This window comes from Dermacentor albipictus, chromosome 7, assembly GCF_038994185.2.
Source record: "Dermacentor albipictus isolate Rhodes 1998 colony chromosome 7, USDA_Dalb.pri_finalv2, whole genome shotgun sequence".
NCBI lineage: Eukaryota > Metazoa > Arthropoda > Arachnida > Ixodida > Ixodidae > Dermacentor > Dermacentor albipictus.
Window position 1 is genome coordinate 121670821 of NC_091827.1, and position 24305 is coordinate 121695125.

General features: G+C 47.5%; 1 protein-coding gene, 1 long non-coding RNA gene and 1 pseudogene across 3 annotated transcripts in view; 1 reads left to right on the top strand and 2 right to left on the bottom strand.

The window, feature by feature from the left end:
• LOC139048133 (uncharacterized) overlaps positions 1-218 on the bottom strand; it is a 66260-nt gene extending 66042 nt beyond the window's left edge. The window contains exon 1 of one of the 2 annotated variants that reach the window (XR_011507566.1): positions 80-218. This is a non-coding gene — a long non-coding RNA (uncharacterized lncRNA). The remainder of the gene's footprint in view (positions 1-79) is intronic. The other variant, XR_011507567.1, reaches the window with a different exon arrangement.
• Positions 219-3537: 3319 nt separating this feature from the next.
• On the bottom strand, positions 3538-5710 carry LOC135896135 (uncharacterized; annotated as a pseudogene).
• A 5291-nt stretch (positions 5711-11001) lies between these two features.
• Positions 11002-14921, top strand: LOC139047922 (uncharacterized). Its single transcript, XM_070522098.1, has 6 exons — positions 11002-11070; positions 12035-12218; positions 13345-13428; positions 14205-14441; positions 14554-14725; positions 14789-14921. The coding sequence occupies exons 1-6, from the start codon at positions 11002-11004 to the stop codon at positions 14919-14921; spliced, it is 879 nt and encodes a 292-aa protein (XP_070378199.1).
• The last annotated feature ends 9384 nt before the right edge of the window (positions 14922-24305 follow it).

Genomic DNA, 24305 nt, shown 5'->3' on the forward strand with positions numbered 1-24305 from the left:
GGTTCACTGATCAATGATTCACTGATCCCGTCGCACGTTCCGCATGTTACCGTTGCGACAAAAAGTGCAACAAACCTACCAGCAACATCCACGGAGACGCAGGAGGAGAACTTGTGGACGACGCACGGCACGCACGGCTTCGTCAAGAACACAGACATTGACGTGAAGGAATCGCCAGCCGACACACGGCAGAGTGCCGGCTCGCCTAGGGACAAACGCATACAAAACGAGCATAGAAACTTCTCCTCCGTGGTACCTAGGCAAAGGGAGAAACTTAGGGCGCAAACGCCCCCAGATTTTCTCTCTCGCAGCTGGCGATTCCGCAAATGACCGTCTCGTGAGAACTCCGGCAGACGAGGCGCCCGTGCAACGGCTTCAGCATACGTCAGAGGCGGGGCCACGGGAGCCGGCTGACACGGAGGTGCAAGAGCTTCGGTCACTTGCTCTTGAATTATCTGTCGGATCGCTGGAGCCAAACATTGAGAAGGATTCTCTGTGGTCGGCAAAATCGAGAGCTGTCGTGCGACCTCCTCGCGCGCAAATTATTTTATTTGCGTCAGCAAAGTTGTGCGGTTGTCGCCAATAATTAATGCTGCTAACGAATCTTCCGTAGGCGGTGGGCGCCGAGCCAAGATGCGTTGTTTCCGTAGCTCGTCAAAACTTTGGCACAAATTGATAACTTCAGCCATGGTACGCGGATCCTTCGCTAACAACATTTGAAAGGCGTCCTCATCAATGTCTTTCATAACGTGTTTTATGTTGTCCTGTTCTGACATTGACGGATTCACGCACTTACACAGGTCAATGACAACTTCGATGTAACTTGTAAAAGTTTCACCGCAATGTAGCGCAAACCCCCCGTAAGCGTTGTTCTGCGCGAAGCCTGCGCACAGCGGGGCGCCCGAACACTTCCGCGAAACTTGTTTTGAATGTGCTCCATGTTGCGAAATCGTGTTCCTGGTTTCGGAACCAGAGGTACGCGACGCCGGTTAAGTAAAACAGCACGTTGTGCAACTTGGTGACGTCGTCCCACATGTTATGCTGGCTCACCCCTTCGTAAGATGACAACCAATCCTCCACGTCATGATCATCGGTGCCGCTAAAGATGGCAGGATCACACTGGCGCAACACACCGGAAACGATGACCGCCGGAGGCTGTGGTGCATCCTCCTGGGTGGTTTCGTCAGGCATGGTCGCAGCAGTAGGTAGCGTCCGGCTTCGGAGTTCCAGTTTCCGAGGTCTACCCCGCAGCTCCACCAAACCAAAGGGAGTTTATTGCAGCTCGTACGCGGGATCGCAAGTAGCGCTTGATCGCGAGTGTTAGGCGTTCGCATCAGCAGCCCGAGCTCGGGTCTCGCGCCGCAGCGGTGGCAGTCCGCACAGCGCCACATGCATGCTACCCACTACAGGAAGTATAATAGCAACAGCTTCGTGGCGCTACCCACCGTCCCGTTCCATAGGGGATGCTCATAACATGCATCCATCCCTCCAGCCAGCCGAAATAGAATTTTTAGTGCAATATCCATCATGGCCGCTTTTTACCCGTGGCGTACGCTGGGTACGCGACGTGCTCGCCCTGCGGGCTTTGCGGCATGACCCAGCTGCCGCGTTTTAATTGCCAGGAGACTAAAGAGCCTCTACTGACGCCCATACAAACAAGCCACAAGTGAGTGAACAGGACGTGCGACTTTATTGGTAGAAGAAAAGCAGTGCACCTTCTCGTACAAAAGCAGAAATAAAGTTTGCATGTTGATATACGCTGGAATCATTAACGCGAGCTCGTAAACTGCTCATTTTCATCGTCGCACATGGCGGTCTGGTAACGAGCGACAACCAGCAGCGCAAGGAGATTGAACAGTGCCCCACTCGTTTGCATCGACAGCCGCCGAAACTTGCATTGCGAAGCAATCGGGCGACGCAGGCATCTGCTACCGCAGCCAACACAGCGACATGAACTACCCAGCATTTTAGCGTTACCTCCTTTCGAACCTGCACGTTTCTTTTTGTTCTTTCGCGTGCCGCTAATGTGTAACTTCGTGCCTCGCATTGTCTGAATATGGGCATGGTCGGTTTCGCGGGCATCACCATTCTGCAGCCACTTTTGCATGCCTTTCCACCAGTGATATCAACTATGAACATTTGGGACCATGTAATCACGCATGATAGTCTCCGTTTACGCCAAATCGCGGCCGAAGGAGGCCACAAGCACACTTTGCCCACGGCTGCACCAGGAAAAGACGGACAGTGAACACCAATCACGGTACGTGGAAACAGGGAGTCTATGTCGCTGAGCGGACTGCAGGAGCAGGTTCTTACCTCGAGAGACTGTTTCCCAATGCAACTGACCAGGCCACCAGATCAGACAAATTTAAGACGGCAACGATGACCAAGTGGGACAGCAACGAAACGAGACTGTAATCAAATCACTTCATCATACTTCTAACATAACGCTCATTCTATACATTGGCACTATACATTTTACATGGGTTGCGGTCCACATGACAACAGTGAGCATACAAGCACACGGGTCGCTTACCCCACATTCAACAGTCCGACTACAGGCATAGCGCTTGCCTTCGTCGCACATGGTGGTCTGATAACAAGCGATCACCAGCAGTGCAAGCAGATTGGACGGACTGTTCCACCTGTTTGCAACGACAGTCGCCGTTGAATTTGAGCAACTTGCATGGCGAAACAATCTTGTGATGCAAGCATCTGCTGCGGCAGCCAACACAGCGACAGGGAGTACCCAGCATTTTAGCCTTACCTCCTTTCCAACCTGCATGTTTCTTTTTGTTCTTTCGCGTGCCGCTAATGTGTAACTTGTTGCCCCACATTCTTTGAATATGGGCAAGGTCGGTTTTGTAGGCATCACCATTTTCCTGCCACTTTTGCAGGCTTTTCCACCCATGTGAATATCAACTTCGTACACGTCGGACCATGTAATCAAGTATGATAGTCTCCGTTGACGCCAAATCATGGCTGAGGAAGACTCCAAGCAAAATTTACACATGGCTGTAGCAGGAAAGGACGGAATGGGGAGCACCAATCACGGTGCGTGTATATTCCAGGGTTCGTACAGACTCAAAAGGGGAAAATTCAAGGATATTCAAGGCTCAGTGGGAGTATTTTCAAGGACTCGACACAATGTTACATGCAGCAGTTTGCAATATCAGGTACAAATTTTACTGAACAAAGTCGAAAAAAAAGCAATTAAAGGAACAGCTTATATTGCACTAAACCAAGATAATGTTACTGAACAAATTCGAAAAAAAAATCATTTCAAGGAACAGCTTGTACTGCACTAAACCAACATAATATTACTGAAGAAAGTCGAAAAAAGAACATTTCAAGGAACAGCTTGTATTGCACTAAACCAACATAATATTACTGAACAAAGCCGAAGAAAAACATTTCAAGGAACAGATTGTATTGCACTAAACCAACATAATATATGTTCTGTCTTGAAAAACACACTCCAGTGCACTGCACCAATGTCGAACAGCAAACCATTCTGCAAAAGTGCTAATGGCAACTTCAGGGGAGCTCCTGCCGCTTTTCCTGGATCTTCTGGTTGAGGCTACACAGTTCCTCAGTCTTGCTTCGTGCAGCCTTCCTCAGACTATTTGATCTGACCACATACTTCAGATCATTTGCTGCTTCTGCCTTTTCGGCATAGGTATCCGCTGAAGCCTGGAGGTCAGCTATTGTTGCCTCGAGTTTCTTTTTCTTTTTTTTTCATTGCGTCAATCTCTTTGTCAATGCAGCGCCTCTTTGGTTCCCTTACATCATCACATTGCTTCTTTTTTTCTGCTTCCAGATATGCAGCATACTGCTGCCGGGCAGCTGATACAGCAGTCCTCAGCGCTTTTGTAATAGGGACATTAAGGACGCCCCCTGCCTTGTCCACAGCATCGCACACAATACGTTGCGAAATGTACGACAGGTCCTTCAGGTTTTCTACAGCAACCTGGCGGTTCACGCTAAACCCTCGCTCCACAGTGGCCTGTCCGTGGCTGAGCACGAGCAAAAGTTTGACAACCTTCCACAGTTCCCCACATGATGAATTAAACTGCATCAGCTCAGTCAAGAACTCGTCCAACCTGTTTACGTTCTTCTCAAACATTCGCAGGTTATGCATCTCTTCCTGCAGGAACTCGGTGTACTCCCCTAGTACAGTGTCTCTTTGGTGCTCAGACATTCTGCCCGCTGTAATGAGGGCATCCAACACTCTTCTGAAGCTGGCCAGGCAATCATCTGGTTTAGTACACATTTGTCGTGGGTCCAGAGAGGACAAACTCCTCACGATTGGGAATCTCAGTGGACTTCTCTCAAGCACCTTCTTTGTCACACTGACCAAGAAGCGTTTGCATTCCATGCGGAACTGGAACACGTCCTTTTGGCTTGCTTTAGTTTTCCGGACAGTCTGTTCAGCGGCATGGCCTACATCCACCTTTTCAAGTGCAGTGTGGTTCTCCGTGCTTTCAATGTCCACCATCAGCAGACCAGTGGCTCCTTTTGCTGAAGACAAGACCGAGCACTTCAGAAACTTTGTCAGTAGCTTCCTGACCACAGTTTCCAAGTCCCTTGCAAGAAAGAACACCATGGGCTGATCCGTTTGGTACTCAGTGAGGAATGGCTTGAGGTTCATGGCCACACCCAGTGCAAATTGAAGCTTTGCTAGCAGTAGGTCATCACTGGCAAACTCACACAAGTTGTGAAATGATCCACACTTTGGGGGGCTTACTTCCTTCTTCCTTGCAGCTGCAATAAACTTCTTAATGTCACACCACAAGAGCAAGGCTCTCTCTATCACAGGCACATTCTCCAACCACCGGTGGGCAACAAAGTTCAGGGGAAAAGTTTCCTGACCGGTAACTGCTGAGAAGTCCTCCCTTCTTGCAGGAGAACCATGGAAAAGCGCGCTCAGACTGGAGAGCAGACAGTCAAGTCCCCACTTACTTGCTGTAACACCCGCCCTGTAGGCGTTGTGCATGGTGTGCAGGCCACAAGTCCCAATGTCCAGACATTGAACTTGGTATGCTTGATGCAGGTGCTCTTGGAAATTCTTGAGTAACTTCAGGTTAACATTGGGACCATCCATTGAAATCTGAAGAATTTTCTCAAGAGGGAAAGGCTCGAGCGCAGTCAGCAGCGTTCCTTGGATGTCTTCGGATGTCGAGTGCCCCATAAACACCGAGGTATAGTACCTCGTTGCCACCTTGTGAGACGAATTCCAAAACCGGATGTGAACATCCAATTGTTTCCGCTGGAGATAGTCGTTCGTGGACTCGTCGAAGAGTACCACGTAGTAATCGCAATATTTTATATCCCGTTGCAGAGCAGATAAAAAGAAGGGCCTCAGAGCATGGCACATCACATACGCACATTTTTTCTCTCCGCAAGAAAATGCTTTGGCCACGCCACTGTCCGGGAACATACGCTGGAATAGCTGGCCTGCTTCCGACGACGACCGATAGGAGAAATGCGATGTGACAACTTTCAAAGTCCACAGAATCTCTGCGTTCGTCACCAGCTCGTGTGCCTTGCAAGCATCGTCTAGATTTCCCGATTGCGAAGGAGGTGGGACGGCTGACTGTTTCCCCGTACTTGGAACTAAGTACCTTCGCACCGAACTGTTGGCTGCAATCTCCATGACGCCAGCATGCTTAGCACTGTTCATATGGCTCTTTAACGCCGACTCGCCCATGTTGGTGATATCGAAGGTCTTTCCGCAAGGCCTGCATCTTGCACGGTGCTCACTCGTCGTATCTAGTGCAATCCAGTCTTTGTAAGCCTCGTTGTGAAGCCACGCGCCTTGAAATTTGCTTTTCCCAGGCATTTGCTTTGCATTAAGATGTTTCAGCCGCAACAAGTCGGGTGCAGAAGCGACGGCAGAATGCAATGCCAACAACCACCATAACAAAGCGCCAAGATCAGATTGGATTGAATCGGCTCAAGTTGGCTTCAGAGCCGAGTGGCTCCAGTGTGGCTAACCGTCGCGCAATATTGGCTATATTAGCACACACTGATTTTTTACGCCTGAAACGCACATATTGAAGCACGGTACTGAAAATACAAATTTCATTTCATTTCATTTATTTACCTTAAAGACCCCACAAGGGGGTATTACATAAGGGGTGGGTGTACATAAAAATATAACACTCAAATTTGTGACAACAGGTACTCAGTCACATTGGTAGAAAAGGATGATGGACAGGTGAGAACGACGATATTGCGAGGAAGGCTGTTCCAGTCTTTGGCTGCACGAGGAAAAAAAGATGCTGAAAAATTAACAGTTCTTGTACGTGTACGGGAAACTTGCAGTTGGTGACCAGTGCGAGGAGATATGTATGCGGGTGGTGTTATGTAAGGGGCACTGTTAAGTGATGAATGGTAAAGCTTATAAAATAGACAAAGTGTTGCTATGCGTCGGCGGAGGGATAAAGCTTGCAGCCCAGATTCCGCTTTGAGGGCGGTAACACTGATTTTGTGAGAATAAGATGAGTGAATGAATCTGGCGGCACGATTTTGGACCGCTTCAAGGTCATCTACGAGGCATGCTTGATGTGGGGACCATATGGGTGACGCATACTCTAGTTTTGAACGGATAAGTGACTTATAGGCTAGTAATTTGACGTGTTGGGGAGCGTTGCGAAGGTGACGTTTCAGAAAACCGAGAGTTCTATTTGCCGATGATATGATGTTTGTAGTATGTGCATGTTTGTAGTAACTGCGTTTTTTTATTAATAGTCATTTGCATGTACTACGCTAGGAATTCAAGGATTTTCAAGGAGCTGCAAAAAGTCCAGGATTTTCAAGGGCCATGAAAACCAAATATTCAAATTCAAGGGTTCGGAGTTTATGTCGTTGAGCGAACTGCAGGACCAGGTGCTAGCCTCGAGAGACTATTTCCCAATGCAACTGACCAGGCTTCCACCTACGAGAAACGTAGCAGGGTGACCAGTACCAAGTCGGACAGCAGCGAAACCAGATTCTGCAATCAATAACTTCGTGTAGCTCGCGCGACAACATAGGCTGTCGAGCAAAAGTAGCAATCCTGAACGAGACTAGGAATCTTATATGGGAATGAGAAATCTTGCATTCAAGAAAGAAGCTACCCGACCTTGCAAGCACTGCAATCCCAAAACATTAGGCAAAGTTAGATGCTGCATAGCACATGGTGCAAAGGTTAATGCAAGACACACGCCGATGCGGTATCAGCTATTTCAGGAGAGGAATTGCATATGGCAACATACACTCCAAAATATTGATACTGATATGTTATGCTATTAGACAGTGACTGGTATTATGTAAGAGCAAAGAATCGGTTGACCTAGTGGCGGCGAGGAGTTACGGAGTCGCCATCTATCGGAAGCGCCTCGCTGGCGTAGTATCAGGGATCACGCGGCGCGCTCCTCATAGCTTTTGTTCTCAGCGCTCACTGAAAACACCACGCGCGAGCTCTTCCGGACATTTCTGTAAGTACTTTCGAAACGAGAGAATTTTCTTACTGTCTAAATAATAATCTTGGGCAAACTGAAAGCACACAATCGTTTATAGACGCTATCTCTTTACCGAATGCGTACAGTGAACGCCACCGCGTGCGGTCCATGTGAACAAAGAGCTCAAGTTCTTAGGTATCATACTTGACTGTAAACTAACATATATTCCACACATAAAGTATCTCAAGGTGAAATGTTCAAAAGCAATGAACTCACTGAAAATTTTATCCCATACAACATGGGGCAGCGACAGAAAATGTTTGATGAATCTTCACAAAAGCGTCATTCTATTACGATTGGACTATGGTGCCGTGATTTATCATTCTGCAGCCCCGAGCGCGCTAAAGATGCTAGATCGGGTTCACCATTTAGGAAGTGGACTAGCCACTGGCGCTTTCAGAACAAGTCCCATTGAAAGTTTGTATGTCGAATCAAATGAGTGGTCATTCCATCTCCAGAGAACATACATCAGCCAAACATATTTCCTGAAAGTCCACTCTAATCCTGAACATCCGTGTTTTAATACTCTTAACGATATGACATATGATACACTCTTTCGTAATCGTACCTCTGTAAGACAGCCCTTCTCACTTCGTGTGAGGGAGCTTAGTGTTGAAATGGATGTCCCAGTCCTCAAACGTCGCCTAATGCCTCCAGGTAAGCTGCTACCTCCTTGGGAGGGGCAGATGATACAATGCGATATATCTTTCATGAAAGTTACAAAACACGCTCCAGAAATTGAAATCCAAATGCATTTCCGGGAACTCCAATACAAACACTCCTGCACGGAGTTCTACACAGATGCATCGAAGTCACGCGAGGGGGTGTCCTATGCAGCCGTCGGCCCATCCTTCTCGGAATCCGATGTACTGCATCCGGAAACAAGCATCTTTACGGCTGAGGCCTACGCACTACTGTCCGCTGTAAAGCATATAAGGAAAACAAAACTCAAAATATCTGTTATATATACGGACTCCCTAAGCGTTGTGAAGGCTCTGATGTCATTTTGTAAGCACAAAAATTCAGTAATCAATGAACTATATTCCGTCCTATGTAAAGCATATATATGTAACCAGCATGTCATCATATGCTGGGTGCCGGGTCATAGGGGCATCGAAGGTAACGTTCTGGCGGGCCAGATGGCCACATCAATTGCATCGTATTCTATTTATCCTACTGCTGCAATCCATGTCACAGATCTGAGGCGCTTCTTGCGCAGGAAGCTGCGAAACTACTGGCAACGCTTGTGGGACAGGGAAACAAATAATAAGGTGCACGTAATAAAGCCACAATTAGGGTTCTGGCCTTCTGCAATAAAATCACGCCGGACAGATGTCCTATTCTGTCGTCTTAGAATAGGACCCACATTTGGCACCCATAACTTTTTACTCACCGCAAATGACCCTCCAACCTGTGGCAGATGCGGGGAAATGCTGACCATGCTCCACGTCCTCCTGGAGTGTCGGAAAGCCGAATCTGAGAGAAGGAGACATTTTTCCTTAGCATACCGTCAACACATTCCTCTTCATCCTGTAATGTTTTTCGTTCCAGGACCGCTTTTTAATACGAACACAGTGCTAGGTTTCCTCAGAGATGTTGTCCTACACGTTATTAGTCCCGTACATTCGTAGCGCTTCCTCTCTTGAGAGGATGCCGCTGTGATAGTCATACTGTATAGCACATGCCTCCAGGCCCTTGTGTTTCAAGGGCCCTGGCGAGGCAGTAGTGCTCCAGGTAATTTTACCATCTCACATATCTTTTATAATGCATCATTTTCTCACGATGTATTTTATTGCTCATAGAACATGTCATTATCATCGACATAACCTTATAACAGATAGATCTTACGCACATATTAGGAGCTCGTGCAGAGATGTGTGTGCCAGACAGCCACAAGGAAAGCCACAAGAACAGTGGAAATTCTGACACCAGAATGCCAGTCTGTTGATAAGCTGACCAATCAAGTCAGAAACAATGCATATTGCAGGTGCAGGTGCATTGGTGCAGGTGCAGGTGCACCTGCACCAATGCACAGGTGCAGAGTTGTACTTTATTGGCAGAATTTGCTTGGTAGCAGAATAACAACAAATAATGTTCATTATAGATAAGAAATTAGGCACGTTATCACTCAAACATGTTTTGCTTACCCAACCGGTTTTAATCCAGCCACGCAGGTGCACATGACCACAAACGTTATGGTTTCTGTAGCGACACAGACTGAGGGTCCCTCCACCACACGAACTGCACTGCAGAATGACCGTGAAGCTGCATCCCCTAAATCCCAAAGAGACACTGCAATACAAGTTGCCCCATTACCATTGATCCCGGCTCATTTCAGGACTCTCCGTGGTTCAACGCCTCTGCCAATGGAAGTGGATGATTCTTGTGCAGGTGATGAAGACAAGCCAGCAGCTAATGTAGACACTAGCTATCTGCCATCATTCAGCGAAAGCTTCTGCAGGTATGATGTGCATTAAACTACAGCAGACTCATGACAAAATAAGTTAATCTCTCACAATTCTGCATAACAGTGCATGAAGTGTCCCCTGAATGCTAACTGCATGAAGTAAATGTAAGGACAAACTATACGAAAGGCTCTACATATTTAGTGAACAAATCTAATTATTCTAGAAACAATAGCAAAACAAGCGGGCTAGTGCGAGAGCACATCGGTAAAAATCAGGAACTTTACAAACATGCTAACTCCAAAAGTAACGCAAGCAAGCAAAAATGTTAAATGGAAAGCAAACATCAGAATCATAATTTTATGACAGCCTTCAGATAGCTTAATGAGCAAGTATTTCTTGCAGGTGCGAGAAGTACCAACACACCCAACGTGAACTACCAACATACCCAAGACTTCATTGGTCTACCCTTCATAGCTCTCAAAGAGGCACGACACAAGCTCTGATACAATGGGCTAGGGTGAGTACAACTTAGTGCTATAGGAGTGAAAATTACTATACGTGTAGAAATGCAGCAGAATTCTCTAGAGAAGCCTGCAACTATGCTCTATTTCATAAATAGGAGGATTAATAGTGACAGGTTTTAGATTGCATATCTTACAATGAGCAAAATGGCCGCAAGATAACTGGTACCACCGTGTGTTGTACAATACCAAATAGGCATGAACGCACAAGTATTGAAATGTTTTGCGATGCCTTTCGCTTGCAGTGCTCACCACGAGTGTTCAGAAGTCACCACACAGATAGAAGAACCCTTGCATACTGAACGGAGGTTCATTGTCTTTGAGAGCTGCCTAAGGGAATTGCTCACCACCTGCGAAGTCGGTGGCCACGCTATAGGCGACATCAGTTCCAGGGTTGTGGGCACTTTGCTCATAGTGGAGGGCAGGTGTGACAAAGAACACTTGCTCCAGTGGAGGAGCCAGCCACTTGTGCGTGGGAGTGGAGCTGGAAACATTCTTTCAGCAGCAGGAGTTCTATTTTCTGGCTGTGCAGTGGCTGCGACAATGCGGTGCCTAAATTCTATTGGCATGCAGACCATCACAGAACGGACCTTCTACAACTACCAGAGGGCCTACTTGCTGCCTGCCATAAATGAGGTTCACTTACTTGACCACATTTACAAAGAACCAGAGCATGATTTATGCATGCTTCTAGAATATTGCTCCAGCAAGCTAATGCACAATCAACAGCGGTTCCATGACTAGCAAGTCTGATATTACAGAACGTGATCTCGCTGTGCAAATTTAGATGGCCCAACACAGGATACTGAGGACCAATACTGGCGTTATCCCTGTGTATCTCAACTGGCCATCTAAAGTTGGACCAAAACATCATGCTGCATAATTTTTGTAACCAGCTGGCCCATCTAATTTATTCTAACATCTAACTCTGGTACATGGTGTTGAATTTTCTAAACAATTTGTGTGTTTTATTTGATTGACAGCGAACATTTTTAGCATACTGCATTTTCTAGCTCGTACACTGTAAAAATGTTTACACCTTAACAGTGTTTTCTTGTTGCACGGCTAACACCCCTACCGTTAGGGCCTTACAAAAACTTATAGAGGACGACAACGGACCTCTAACTAGGCGCACGATGACAAAAGACGTAGTTGAAAACGATGTAGGCATCCTGACAGCCTTGGGCGCACAGAAATAACCGACAGAAGATTTTCATATCTCTCCCTGTGAAATTCTCCTGTCGGATATTTCTGTACGCCCAAGGCTGTCGAATGATTACATCGTTTTCAACTACGTGTTTTGTCATCGCGCGCCTAGTTAGAGGTCCGTTGTCGTCCTCTAAGTTTTTGTAAGGCCCTAACGGTAGGGGTGTTACCCGTGCAACAAGAAAACACCGTTAAGGGTGTAAAAAAATTTGCAGTGTAGTGACTCGCACATGGCCACAACTGAATGGAGCCAGAGTACATTAGGAAGCTGTTGGGGTACAAAAACTGTAGCAGTTTTGTTGCGATGCATTTGGCGCTTCTAGTTGTAAAATGTACTACCTCTTATATTGTGAAACAGTACAAGAAATTGTGTGTTATGCACTTGGTTTTGCAGCTTTTCCACCGTAAGCAAGCTGATGTGGCCAATGAGCTTGCTGGCTTGCAAGTCGACCTGGCAGGTGACGGGCGATGTGACTCTCCAGGCTACAGTGCCAAGTACATTACATGCAGTCTGCTTTCTATGCAGCATGGCTGCATTTTGCACACAGAACAAGTGCAAGTTGGAGAGGTAAACCATAGTACTGCTATTAGTAAGCATATTGTGTGAATTCTTACGAAACCGTCTGCTTCATTTATGCACTCACCCGAAGTGCCTAACAGTGCTTGCATGAAAAAAAAGAACTTGCCAACAGGTACCATACAGAGTTTGTGTTCTTTATTTTTTCTTATGCAATATGAAACCGTAAGCAGTGCTGCTGTGTGTACTAGAGCATCTTGATAACATTGTTGTAATCAACTTGAGGACAGATGCCCGGCTAGGTATATTGTGAAGGTCCAAAATAGCAACCTCCCCTGCCCCTTAAGTTTCAATATCTTCCTTATTGCAGGGTCAAATTATTTGTAGCACTGCTAGGAATGATAAAAAGCATTAATTTTTATAACACTCCACCACACTCGCTGTGAAAGAGATAAGAGGCTTATCGCAAGGGTTGGTGGCGCTAGCTGTGAACAGCGACACGAAATGAGCTAAGAGTAGATTTGCTAGTACTGAAATAGGAAACGGTGTGCATGGCAGCATTCTTTAGTGACACGGGCGGGTGACTACGGCAAGGAAGCTGCTGTTGTGGGTGTCAATTGATCTCTATCACAACTGCCTCGCACCTTTTGTTTACATGTCATCCAGTGGTTAAAAAACATGACTGATCACAGTTTGACGCTATAAAGAATGTTAGTGCCAAAATAACTTGTCTTCACAAGTTCTATAGTCAGTAGTTGCTAGTGAAAAGTGTATTAGGTCTTTACAAAAGGTGGCCGAGAATGTTCCTTGCCAAACAGCAGATATTCATGGGTGACTATTGAGCAGTCGCATCACATTAAAGACTATTCGTAATTCAACACAGAAAAGCACCTTGCTGGTTGCTTCTATAAAAGCCTGCAGCAAGAGCTGGATGCAGAAACTTTGTTTTTTCACGACACCTAATTTCAAAGTGGTTTACATCTGAAAGATGTTTCTTCTCTTATTTTATTGCGGTACTGTAGGTGAAACTGACTCCTGCACATATTTCGCAGCCACCTATGCTGGAGATGCGCACTCTTTTGCCTCTAGCAATATGACCGCGGCAGCTTCACTCACTCACGTGAGGGACTGCTACTCTAGAAGTTTTATGTAACCTCCTTGCTTACTAAGCCTCAATCTTTTCACAGACCGGCATCCGTGTGCCACCCGATACTGCCGTGTGGAAAGGCCAGACATAAAGCACTGGTTTGATGCTTGGCATGTTGCTGAAGGTAAGCACACATACAAATTTTAGGCAAATTTTTAAAGTAATTACATCCACAAGAATTGCATGTGCCGCAATTCGGCAAATTCAGGAGGATTACGTGACGAGGCAGACATTTTTTGCTTGTTTGATCGCAATGCCTAGATGTCTGCCTAACTTCATCCTAAGAGCAATGCCATTTCTGTGACATTGTACACATAATACTCTGAAATATGCATTGGTGTTGTGGCTTAAGCAATCCCGAACTGTATGACACACGCTTTGAAGGAACTGCTAGCTGGAACACTAATGTATTTCTTGGCACACCTTGAGGCTACATATCTTAAAAGGGAGTGTCGTCTCAAGATTTCCATTTAGCAACCATGACTTCACTTTCGCTCTGCTTCAATTGCTCAATTGCAAAAAGTGATGTGAAGTGATTAATTAAAAATACTCAACCTTTTTTTATTGCCTACCTGTTCCTTGCGATTTATCGCGCAAATTATGCCTCTCTGTTGCAAAATTGCATCTCAGAAGGCTGAACACTGTCTATCACAACCAATCTTTGAAAATATGTGTATACTCAAAGGACAGGTGACATACAGGAATGTGTGTTAGCTTCTCAGAAAGATAATAAATTTGCATAAAGATTCTATTTTATGGTCCAGGTCCAGACCACACAATACAGCATCTGACACTGCTACTTGATTAGTAACAACCATCTTACTTACGCAACAGCCCTTGCGTTTCGACAAGTGTCAGTAAATAAACCATCTAATCACAAGCCTTCGTCACATATTCTAGGTCTGAAAAAAAAGCTCCTGGCTGCTAGTTGCAAACATGAAGTTATCAGACCATGGTTCCAGGGTATCCTAAACCACCTCGACTGGGTGGCTGCCATGAGCCAAGGTTATGAAGAACTTGATGTTAGCATGTGTAGAAGCCTCCTCAACCATGTGTGCAACAAACACGATGGCCACGATGGACCCTACAAAAAATGCCTCCATGACTCCCTTGAAGATAGGGAATGGTTGAAGCCAAGTAAGCACTATTGTAAATTTATTCGTGCCCTACAGAGCATTTCTTACAGTGTAGACATCACATCTTGAGATGAAAAGCTGAAAATATGTTTAATATCTTACGTCTGTTTCAGCATCGCCTGCATTTATTCGTCTTAAGAGCATTGTGGACAACACGAGATTAGTGAATGACATGCGCCGGCTCTCACCCGAGGTGCAAACATTCTCGTTGGAGTCCTTCCACAGCATGCTCAATCGGTTTGCTCGAAAGTCAAACGCCTTCTCAGCGGACCGAATGCAAGAGAGGTAATTGTTTTTCGACATCTAAGAAATAAGACGAGGGTATAATTCAAACTTCTCATTTATTAGGACGAGGCTTGCTGTGCTCCACTTCAATGAGAATGCTGCACGGCACCAAGCACTCACTCGGGATGGAGAGCAGCGTTGGAAAATTATATCCTCCAAGGCGAGGCGAGGCGAGGCCACTTCACTGTGGCCATAGTGAAAGAGGATGAAGCTATGGTACGTAATATTTCTGGACAGATGGTAACATACCAACACGCGTGTGCAAAATTGTTGCCAACCGTAGGGGCAATTACCCTGCAGTAGGATATTTTCAGCAATTTCACTGTTTTGTAAGCCTCTAGTGTTGTCAACCAATTTTTCAATAAAACGTGAGGTATTATGCCCTACAGTGCCATTTCTAATTATCATAGCAGTAAACCCAGTGACATTTTAAAGATGTGCCAAATCTCGCAAAATTGTACTCGCAGGAACTCGGAATATGACAGTTAACCTCTACTTGTGTACTGTACAGCTTTTTGTTTTACTTACTCAGGAATTTGCAGGATTATAGGGAAAGCCAAATACTTGTGTATAATTTTGTCTAGCTAGATACGCATGGTGCTAATCCTATGGACAACCAAGTTTTGTGGCTATTGGAAGATGTTTGTGCTTGGACGAGTGCCACATATAGACCGTTTCATCGGGCGAGGAGGATAGGGCGCGCGGAGAGCCTTTCCTCCTCTCTGGCTTGGGCGATGCGGCGTGGCGCTGCTTGAAAGTATTGCTGTCGCGTGCTGCGGAACGATTTCGAGATGTTTTAGATCTTACTTTGTGAAGTTTACGCCATGTTCGTTCATATAAGGTCGTCAGGGAAGCCTTTCGGTGCATCAGTAACTATACTGTAGGTATGATGAAAAACTTTATTTATCCCTCTTTAAAGGGAAGGGGACAATGGAATAGAGGGTGGGGGAGGAACTACTTGAAGTAGGCCTCCTTTATCCTCTCAGCCCACTCCAGGATGGCCTCCTGAAGATCGGGCCTGGAGCTGCGCAAGGCAGCCTCCCACTGCTCCTCACTACATATTAATTGCTTGAGGAAAGGGGGAAGGGGGTGCTTAGGGCACCCCCACATGATGTGGTTTAAGTCTGCTTTGGGAGAGACACAGAATTTACAAGAGGGAGAAAGGTAAATGGCGGGATGAATGCGGTGGAGGAGGTAAGGGGACGGAAAGGTGCGAGTCTGCAGCTGTCGCCACAGAACTTCACACCTACGCGGGGATTTGCCCATGAGTGGCGGAAAGGTTAAGCGGTCTAATCGGTAGTGGGTGCAGATGTCGTGGTAAGTAATAAGTCGATCCCGCGCTGTAAACGGTGCCTCCTCCGTGGCGAGGTCCGACACATCTGATGCCTGAGCCCGGACAGTAAATCCTCGGGCACTGGCATGAGCCGCCTCGTTTCCGGCAAGGCCCGCATGCGCGGGAGTCCAGATTAATGCCACGGTTTGATGGAAAGGATGGGCCAAGAGGAGAGAAAGGGCTGGCTTAGAGACCCTACCCGCTCCGAAGTTATGTATGGCTGCTTTGGAGTCGCTAACAATAACTGATGAATTTGGAATTGTGAGGGCCAGGGCTATGGCCGCTTCCTCCGCCTCCTCCGAGGAAGAGCCAGGAATGGAAGCGGCCGCAGCAACCTGGCCGTGAGAGTTAATGACTGATATTGCGTAATGATTTCTGCTCCCATATTCGGCGGCATCAACATAGAGCACGTCTTTAGAGGTGGAGAATTGTTTTTGGAGAGCCTTTGCTCGTTGCCTCCTGTGCTGTTTGTGATGCACAGGGTGCATGTTTTTAGGAAGTGGGGGGATGCAGAGGTTCTCGTGTATGTGATGTGGAATGGTGTATTTAGTCTTGATGATGGGTGCCGAAGTGATAGAAAGGGTTTGTAGAATGTGTCGACCTGTTGCAGTGTTAGAAAGTCTGCTATATTGGGATGTGAGGTGGGCTTCTGTGAGTTCAGTAAGTGTGTTGAAAGTTCCAGTAAGCATTAGCCTATCAGTGGAGGTACGTATGGGGACTCCCAGAGCGAATTTATATATTTTGCGTAAAAGAGTGTCGATCTTATCTGATTCTGATTTAAGGAAATGTAGATATGGTGTTGCGAATGTAATCTTACTGATAACGAAGGCCTAAATCAAGCGGAGAAGTTCGGCCTCCTTTAATCCGCCATGTTTATTGGAGACTCGCCCTAGAAGGCGCAGGGTGTGATCGACTGTAGTGTGGAGTGTATGTAGAGTATATGTGTTGAGCCGGTTGCTTTGAATGTGTAAGCCGAGCACCCGGAGCCTGTCCACTCTAGTAACGGGGATGTGGTTTAGGAAGACCTCTATGCTAGACATGTGTTTTCCGGACCCCCGGTGCGATGGCAGAAGTAGCAGCTCAGATTTTTGAGGGGAGCATGTGAGATTCATAGCCCCGGCATGAGCCACGACGGCGTCTGCTGCGGCCTGTAGAGTGTCTTGAATTTCTCCATCGGAACCGCCAGTCATCCAAAGAGTGATGTCATCGGCGTAGAGTGAAAACTTGAGATCGGGAATAGACCGCAATGCTTGCGCCATCGGCATCATAGAAAGATTAAAAAGAAAAGGGGACAGCACTGAGCCTTGGGGCGTGCCGTAGCTACCTAAAGCGTATGAAAGGGATTGCTCTGTGCCTACGTGTATCGTTGCGGTACGGTTGGATAGGAAGGTACATATGTAGTCATATGTCTTTCCGCCAACCCCAATGAGATTAAGCTCTCGGAGGATGGCGGAATGTGAAACGTTATTGAAAGCTCCATGGAGGTCCAGACTGAGAATTGCTTGCGTATCTAGACTGCTATTAGGTGTAATGATGTCATGCTTCATTCGAAGCATTATATCTTGGCATGAGAGAGATTTTCGAAAACCTACCATTTCTGATGGATAAAGATTGTTGTCCTCCATGTATTTACTAAGTCGGTTGAGGATGACGTGTTCGAGTGTTTTACCTAGACAAGAGGTTAGTGATATAGGCCTGAGATTAGAAATGTTGAGTGGTTTGTTTGGCTTTGGGATAAAAATTACCCTGGCATCTTTCCACGAACTAGGGAGGGTGCCTGTGTCAAAGCAGTGATTGAAGTACGCCGTGATGGCTGTGACAGAGTTGTCGTCTAGATTGCGGAGTATTTTATTGGTAATAAGGTCGGGGCCTGAAGCTGACATTGTGCGCAGGGTGGCGAGGGCATGGCGAACCTCTGCTTCCGTGATAGCGGCGCTAAGCAGCTCGTTGGGTTCGCCAGTATATTTTGGCATGTCATACTTCTGAGCGGGGGGCAGATGTTTATGGCGGAGGTCGTCGAAGAATCCATTGAGATTGTTTTTGTGTGCATGTAACAGTTTGTTTATGCTATGGTTGTGGCGCGTGCGCGATGTGGTAGGGTCTAATAAGTGTCGCAAGAGTTGCCATGTGCGCTTGTTATCGAGGTTGTCATGCATGCTTTCACATACCTGGCCCCACTGCTGGCAGGCCAGTTGTGTGGCGTACTCCTGGATCTGAAGGTCTAATTTGGCAATTCTGAGTCTTAATTTTCGGTTGAACCGTTGCCTCTTCCACCGTTTGAGAAGAGACTCTTTGGCTTCCCACATGTGTAGAAGCTTGGAATCAACCGTAGTGAGAGCGGTTTCGGGGGGCAGAGTGGTAGTGTGCGTCTGTGCGTCTGAGTGTAGTTGCTGAACCCATTCTGAAATGTCTTGAATGTTTGTGGGAGCTGATATCTGGCGGGCCTCTCGAAAATTGTCCCAATTGGTAAGGCTGAGGCGTTTGGGTGCAAAGGGTTTGTGTTTGAATTGTAGTGTGATGGTAATGATATAATGGTCGCTACCGAGGTTAACTTGTGAGTTATGTTAGGTAGAAATATGTCTTGGGGGCGCGAAAATATGGCGCGCATAATCAGACGCGGTGCGTGTATGTGTTGTGTACTATTTTGCTTATATCGATTTTAATTCAACAAAGAAAACCGGCGTCTCTGTATAACCAGCATTAAATGGTAAATCAGCTCACTGTCTGATCGATTGGCGTAGGGAGTAAAACATAAAACACAAGAGCGCATGCCCGTGCACGGCCAACCTAAGGCAACCACGAAACATCTGAGCGGCAGGCGCTATCAAATATTTGTGATGCACTGGCATCGTTCTGACACATTTCAAGTCTAGTATGCTTGAAATTACCATATGTCTACGCTAGCCTTGCTGCATAAGGCCCATGGCGCTACTCAACACAGCGATCACTGCGGTTGGTGAGCCAGCACAATACATATATAAGCTGTGTACTTCGGCATTGCCTTTTCGGCCTGTATACAGCCATAATATATGAGAGGGTTCGCATAAAAAGAATGCGATGGCTATTTTTGAGCGCAAAATTTCCGTAATATGTGTGTGCGCGTCGTAGAGAACCGAACGAACACAACTGAAAAAAAACTCGGTTATCATCCTCTTTCTCTAAAAAGCAAGAGAAAACGGTCTAACGCCGCACAACGTTTATAAATATATAACCGCTGATGCCGTATGCTTGGACCATGCGCTATATAGAACAAATATATCTGTAATCCAGCACCTACTACTGCTTAGGACGCTCGCGCAGTTCGTAAATGGTCGCTTTGCTGGAGAAGCTTAATTCAGACTGTAAGGTATGCTGCTATTACTAGCCAAAACTATGTTATTCATGGGTGGAAACCTCGCCCATCCAACCAAGTAGTCACGCAATGTAAACTGCAGCGAACAGTTTGAACGCTTGTCAAAGTATAACAGAACAACTCCTAGCGTAGCAGAATGGTACCCACGCTGTTACGATCGCCGCGTATGTTTCATGGCTCATAAACCGCAGCTTAGAAATAGATGATAATACTGAAATAAAGTCACATGAGTGATTGGAACATTCAGAAATACACAACTGATCTCCGAAGCTGATTGTAGGCTCAAATATGCGCGCACACATCACGCTGCGTGTTCCGTCCACCTCAACGCCAGTAGAAATTTTGTCCATGACGCCTTAAACCACTTCAGCACGTTTCACAGAACCGTTTACCACTTAGAAGACGCACGTCATACTAAACAGACCGCACGACCGCGAAAACAAACGCCAGAACCTACCGCCGAGCGTATACCTGCCATTCAAAAGACCGCTTTCACCCAAGCCAGCATGGCGCTGCTTATAGGCGGCGCCACTGCGTTCACAATATGGCGGCGCCTACGAAAAAACGGTCTATACATGCGTTTAATAGGAAGGTTTAACTTTGGGTACACTCTTACATCTCCGAACTTTTCTCATTAGACAACTGCTGGACTAATTCGAATAAGCTCTTGCATTTTAGAAAGGTAAATTCTACTGAGTTAATTCGGGTTTAATGGCGCAAAAGTGACTATGGCCATGCTGCGCCAGCCACAAGATATTAAGAATTCAAATCTTAAAGCAGTGGAAGCTGCGATACTTTAGAGTTTGTGTAAAAAAACAGTTTCTTTTAAAAAGCCGAACAAGTCAGTGAAGGGCACTAGCGGTTCATCTCCAAGTGTTGATGCGGGGTGTAAAGGTATGTGTAAGTTGTAGAGATTCTGTAAAAGCCTTTGTCTCTGTGTTTCAATATATCGACATGTCATAATAATGTGCATTATGGTGAGTGGTTCATGGCACTTCTCGCAAGTTGGCGGGTTTTTGTTTTGAAGCAGGAAATTGTGTGTCAGATGGGTATGCCCGATTCGAAGTCTACATAGGATCACCTTATAGAAGCGTTGCTGGTGGCTGCACGACTTCGATTCTCTAAGCAGGGTTTTTATTGAGTGTAACTTGTTATTTATGCATGAGTCCCATTCTAGTTGCCACTTTGATGTCAGTGCCTTATGAATCGCTCGGATACTGTCTTTGTATGGAAGTGTTGTGTGTGTTATACCTATGTGCGCTGCCGTGAATGCGCATCTGCTGCTTCATTCCCTGGTATCCCGACATGGCTTGGGACCCAGCAGAATCGTAAGGTTCGTCCATATTCATTATAGGCCAACATGTTTAGGATATCACCAATTAGGGGTTCAGACGCGGAGTTAAGGTTTAGAGATCTGAGTGCGCCTAACGAATCGGTATATGTGATAGCATTCATCTGCTTGTCGCTGGTAATTTTTTTTACTGCCGCCCATATTGCAACAACTTCGGCGGTTAACACTGAAGAAAAATTATTTATCCGAGTGCTATTTTGCCAATTTTTCGTTACGATGGCGACACCTACGTATTCTTGTGTTTTAGAGGCGTCAGTGTAAAACTCCGTGTAGTTTTTATATTTTTCTTGAATGGCCCAGTGACGGCACATCATCCCCAGTGACTTCTGAACCCTGCTCCGAGAGCGCAACCCCACCCGCAGTCAGTCCCGCTACAGAATGTCACGATGGGCACGCTCGCTACGACCAACATGTCTCGTCGACCCCCTGCAACGCTGCAGGCACGGCAGCAGAAGAAAACGAGCTGTCCATCAACGCATCTAGCGATCGTGAATCACCGCGTCTTGTGGGGTACGTGGCAACCGATTCCTCCGCAAACGCGGGCGACTCGCTCAAACCAAAGCCACCTAGAAAAAAATGTATTTTTTTTCTAGGTGGCTTTGCTCAAACGCGCCCCACGGAACAACACATGGGAGCGTCGTCTGCTAGCGACGCCACTGCGCGTGCGTGACTCTCTGCCACCGCGCGCGGCGGCTTCCCCCGCTCCTCGCCCCCGCCTCGTCTGCAACAGACAATGCCGCGCCGCTCGTAAACACGGAAGTCTCCGTCCTGGCGTTTTCGCCACTGCATGCGTGTGTACGGCGGAACCCTCTTCACGCGGGGGAGTTGGCCTCTGACAGCCGACCGAGGTCACCTTAGGAGCTCCGTCCACCTTGGCCTCTTTTGCGCCGAGACAGTCCGAGGGTCAGTCAGGCTTGAGTCCTGTAAGACCGACATGGCTGTCTGGGTGTTGAGTGCGGTAACTCTGTGTTGCTGCACCACAACAGCCCCCTTGTCCGGGAAGGACCGTTGGCCCGAACCAAGTCCCCCCACCCAGTCAGCCAGGGTTGAGGGGGAGAACCGGGGTCAATGTATCGGATAATGCTGGGTTGATGAGTACATCAACGCTCATGGACGCGGCGCCTTCAAAGGTGCCAAGTCCTCTTCCCATCTGACAACGGTCCGTCCGCTTTCTAGTATATTTCTGATACTTATTTCTTTTCATTAGTTTTATTTTATTAATTTAAGTAGTCAGGTGCGCTCGCTGCCATGTTCGCGCACCCTTAATGGGTGACCCTGCAGCAGAAGAGGACTTGTTCTTCGCGCCCAGCAGCACTCCTGGCCGCTCGAGGAACATGGAGTTCCTATTCAATGCAATCCCGCAGCTCGTGACAGAGCCCCGGCGCCCCAAGGATAATGGTCCCTCAATGCAGCCTGCGACCATCAAACGCAAGCGAGTTGCCCGCACCAAAAAGCGTGGCTCAAACCATGCAGGGTGACATCCACGCACTGGAACTGCCACCTCTCCAGCCGCTCGCAAAACCAAGCGCCGCAAGACGGCCATTCCAGCAGAAGCGGCATCCCCCCCTGCGGCCTTGCCACGTGCAAATTCCAGCCGAAGCTCGCCAGCCACTGGGGAACACACAAAGCTTCGGGGCCTCCTGAAGACCCCCCTCCGCTACTCCCCACTTCTCGAGCAGCCGGGGCGTTCGGATAAAGTCACGGCCAGCGGACAAAGCCTCCCAGAAAGCGAGGCGACGTCATCGTCGTCCTCCTCCTCCTCTTCGTCTCCCTCATCCTCACCGGGCAGCCGGGATTGGCGAATGCTTGGCGAATGGCTTCGTCAACGGGCCACCACCACCACTGCTCCACCCGTGCTTTCCTCACAGCCTAAGGATGCCCCAGGAGACACCACGGAGCCGTCAGACCCCGAGGTAGCCTCGGAGCCTCCCGCGGAGGGTTTCCCAGCAAGCGAGGAGCCCCATGCTTCAGTCCCGCTCCCTTCCTCTGACGACGAGGACATGGACGTGTCGAGCTGCAGAAAACGAGCTCATGAAACGGAGAGCGACGACGAGGAGGCAACCACGCGTCGCAAGCAGCCGCTGAATGCTCCCCATAGAATAAAGAACAACTTTAGAGAAGGGAAACTGTAGCTTTCACAGTGGTACGAAAATAAGAAGCGGCAACGCATGGAACTTAGCGGTGGGCCCGACAGATGGCGCTGCTCACACAGGAAGCGGAAATTCGTTTTTTTAAGAGCAAAATTCAATATGACCGCTTTTTTAGCGGTAGCGTGCGCCTGTATGCGCCGTGCTCGTCCTCCTGGCTTTGCTGCTTGCTTCAATGCCTTGACTGCTGCGTAGCTGGTGCGTTCTAATTGCCAGGAGACCAATGAGCCTCTACTGACGCCCATACAAACAAGCCACAAGTGAGTGAACAGGACATGAGACATTATTGGCAGAAGACAAGTAGTGCACCTTCTCGTACAAGAGCAGAAATAAAATTTGCATATCGATATACGCTGAAACCATTACTGCGAACTCGTAAACTGCTCACTTTCGGCGTTGCGCATGACGGCCTGGTAATAAGCGTCAACCAGCAGCGTAAGCAGATTGGACAGTGTCCCACCTGTTTGCACCGGCAGTCGTCGCTGAACATTAGCAACTTGCATTACGAGGCAATCGAGGGTCTCGAGCATCTGCTGCAGCGGCCAACACAGCGACATGTACCACCTCGCATTTTAACGTTCCCTCCTTTCCAACCTGCCCGTCTTTCTTTAGGGGGCTCACACTTGGTGCCCCACTTTCTCTTAATATGGACATGGGTCTGCGATTCGTGGGCGTGGCCTTGGGCAGCCACTTTTGCGGGCCTTTCCATCCACGTGGCTATCAACTTTATACAATTCAGACCATATATGCACTTGTGCTGGTCTCCGTTCATGCCAAATCACGGCCGAGGAAGGCCACATAATTTGCCCAAGGCTGCAGTAGGAAAGGACGAACGGGGTGCACCAATAGCGGTGCATGTAAACAGGGAGTCTGCGTCGTTTTGCGGACTGCAGGAGCAGGTGCTTACCTCGAGAGACGTGCTTCCCAATACAACCGACCAGGCCGCCGCTCCCGAGAGACACAACACGGCGATATACCAAGTGAGACTACAGCGAAATGAGACTCTGCAATCACTCACTGCATAAGGTTCAAATAAGAAATTATACATTGGCTACGATCCACATGGAAACGGTGAGCATTCACATACAAGGGTCGCTTATGGCACAATCAGCTGTCGGACTTATGCGCAGTGCTTGCCTGCTTTGCATGTGGCGGTCTGGTAACGAGCGACCACCGGCCGTGCAGGCAGATTGGACAGTGTGTCCGGCCTGTTTGCACCGACAGTCACCGTTTAGCAACTTGCAATATGAAGCAATCGAGTTACTCTGGCATCTGCTGCCCCAGCCAAAAAAACGACGTAGACTAATACCCGTGTCACACGGGCACATTTGGAAGACCTTTCAGTCGACGGCCTTCGAAACGCCAGAACTCTATCGACTCAAAGGAGTTGTCGCGCT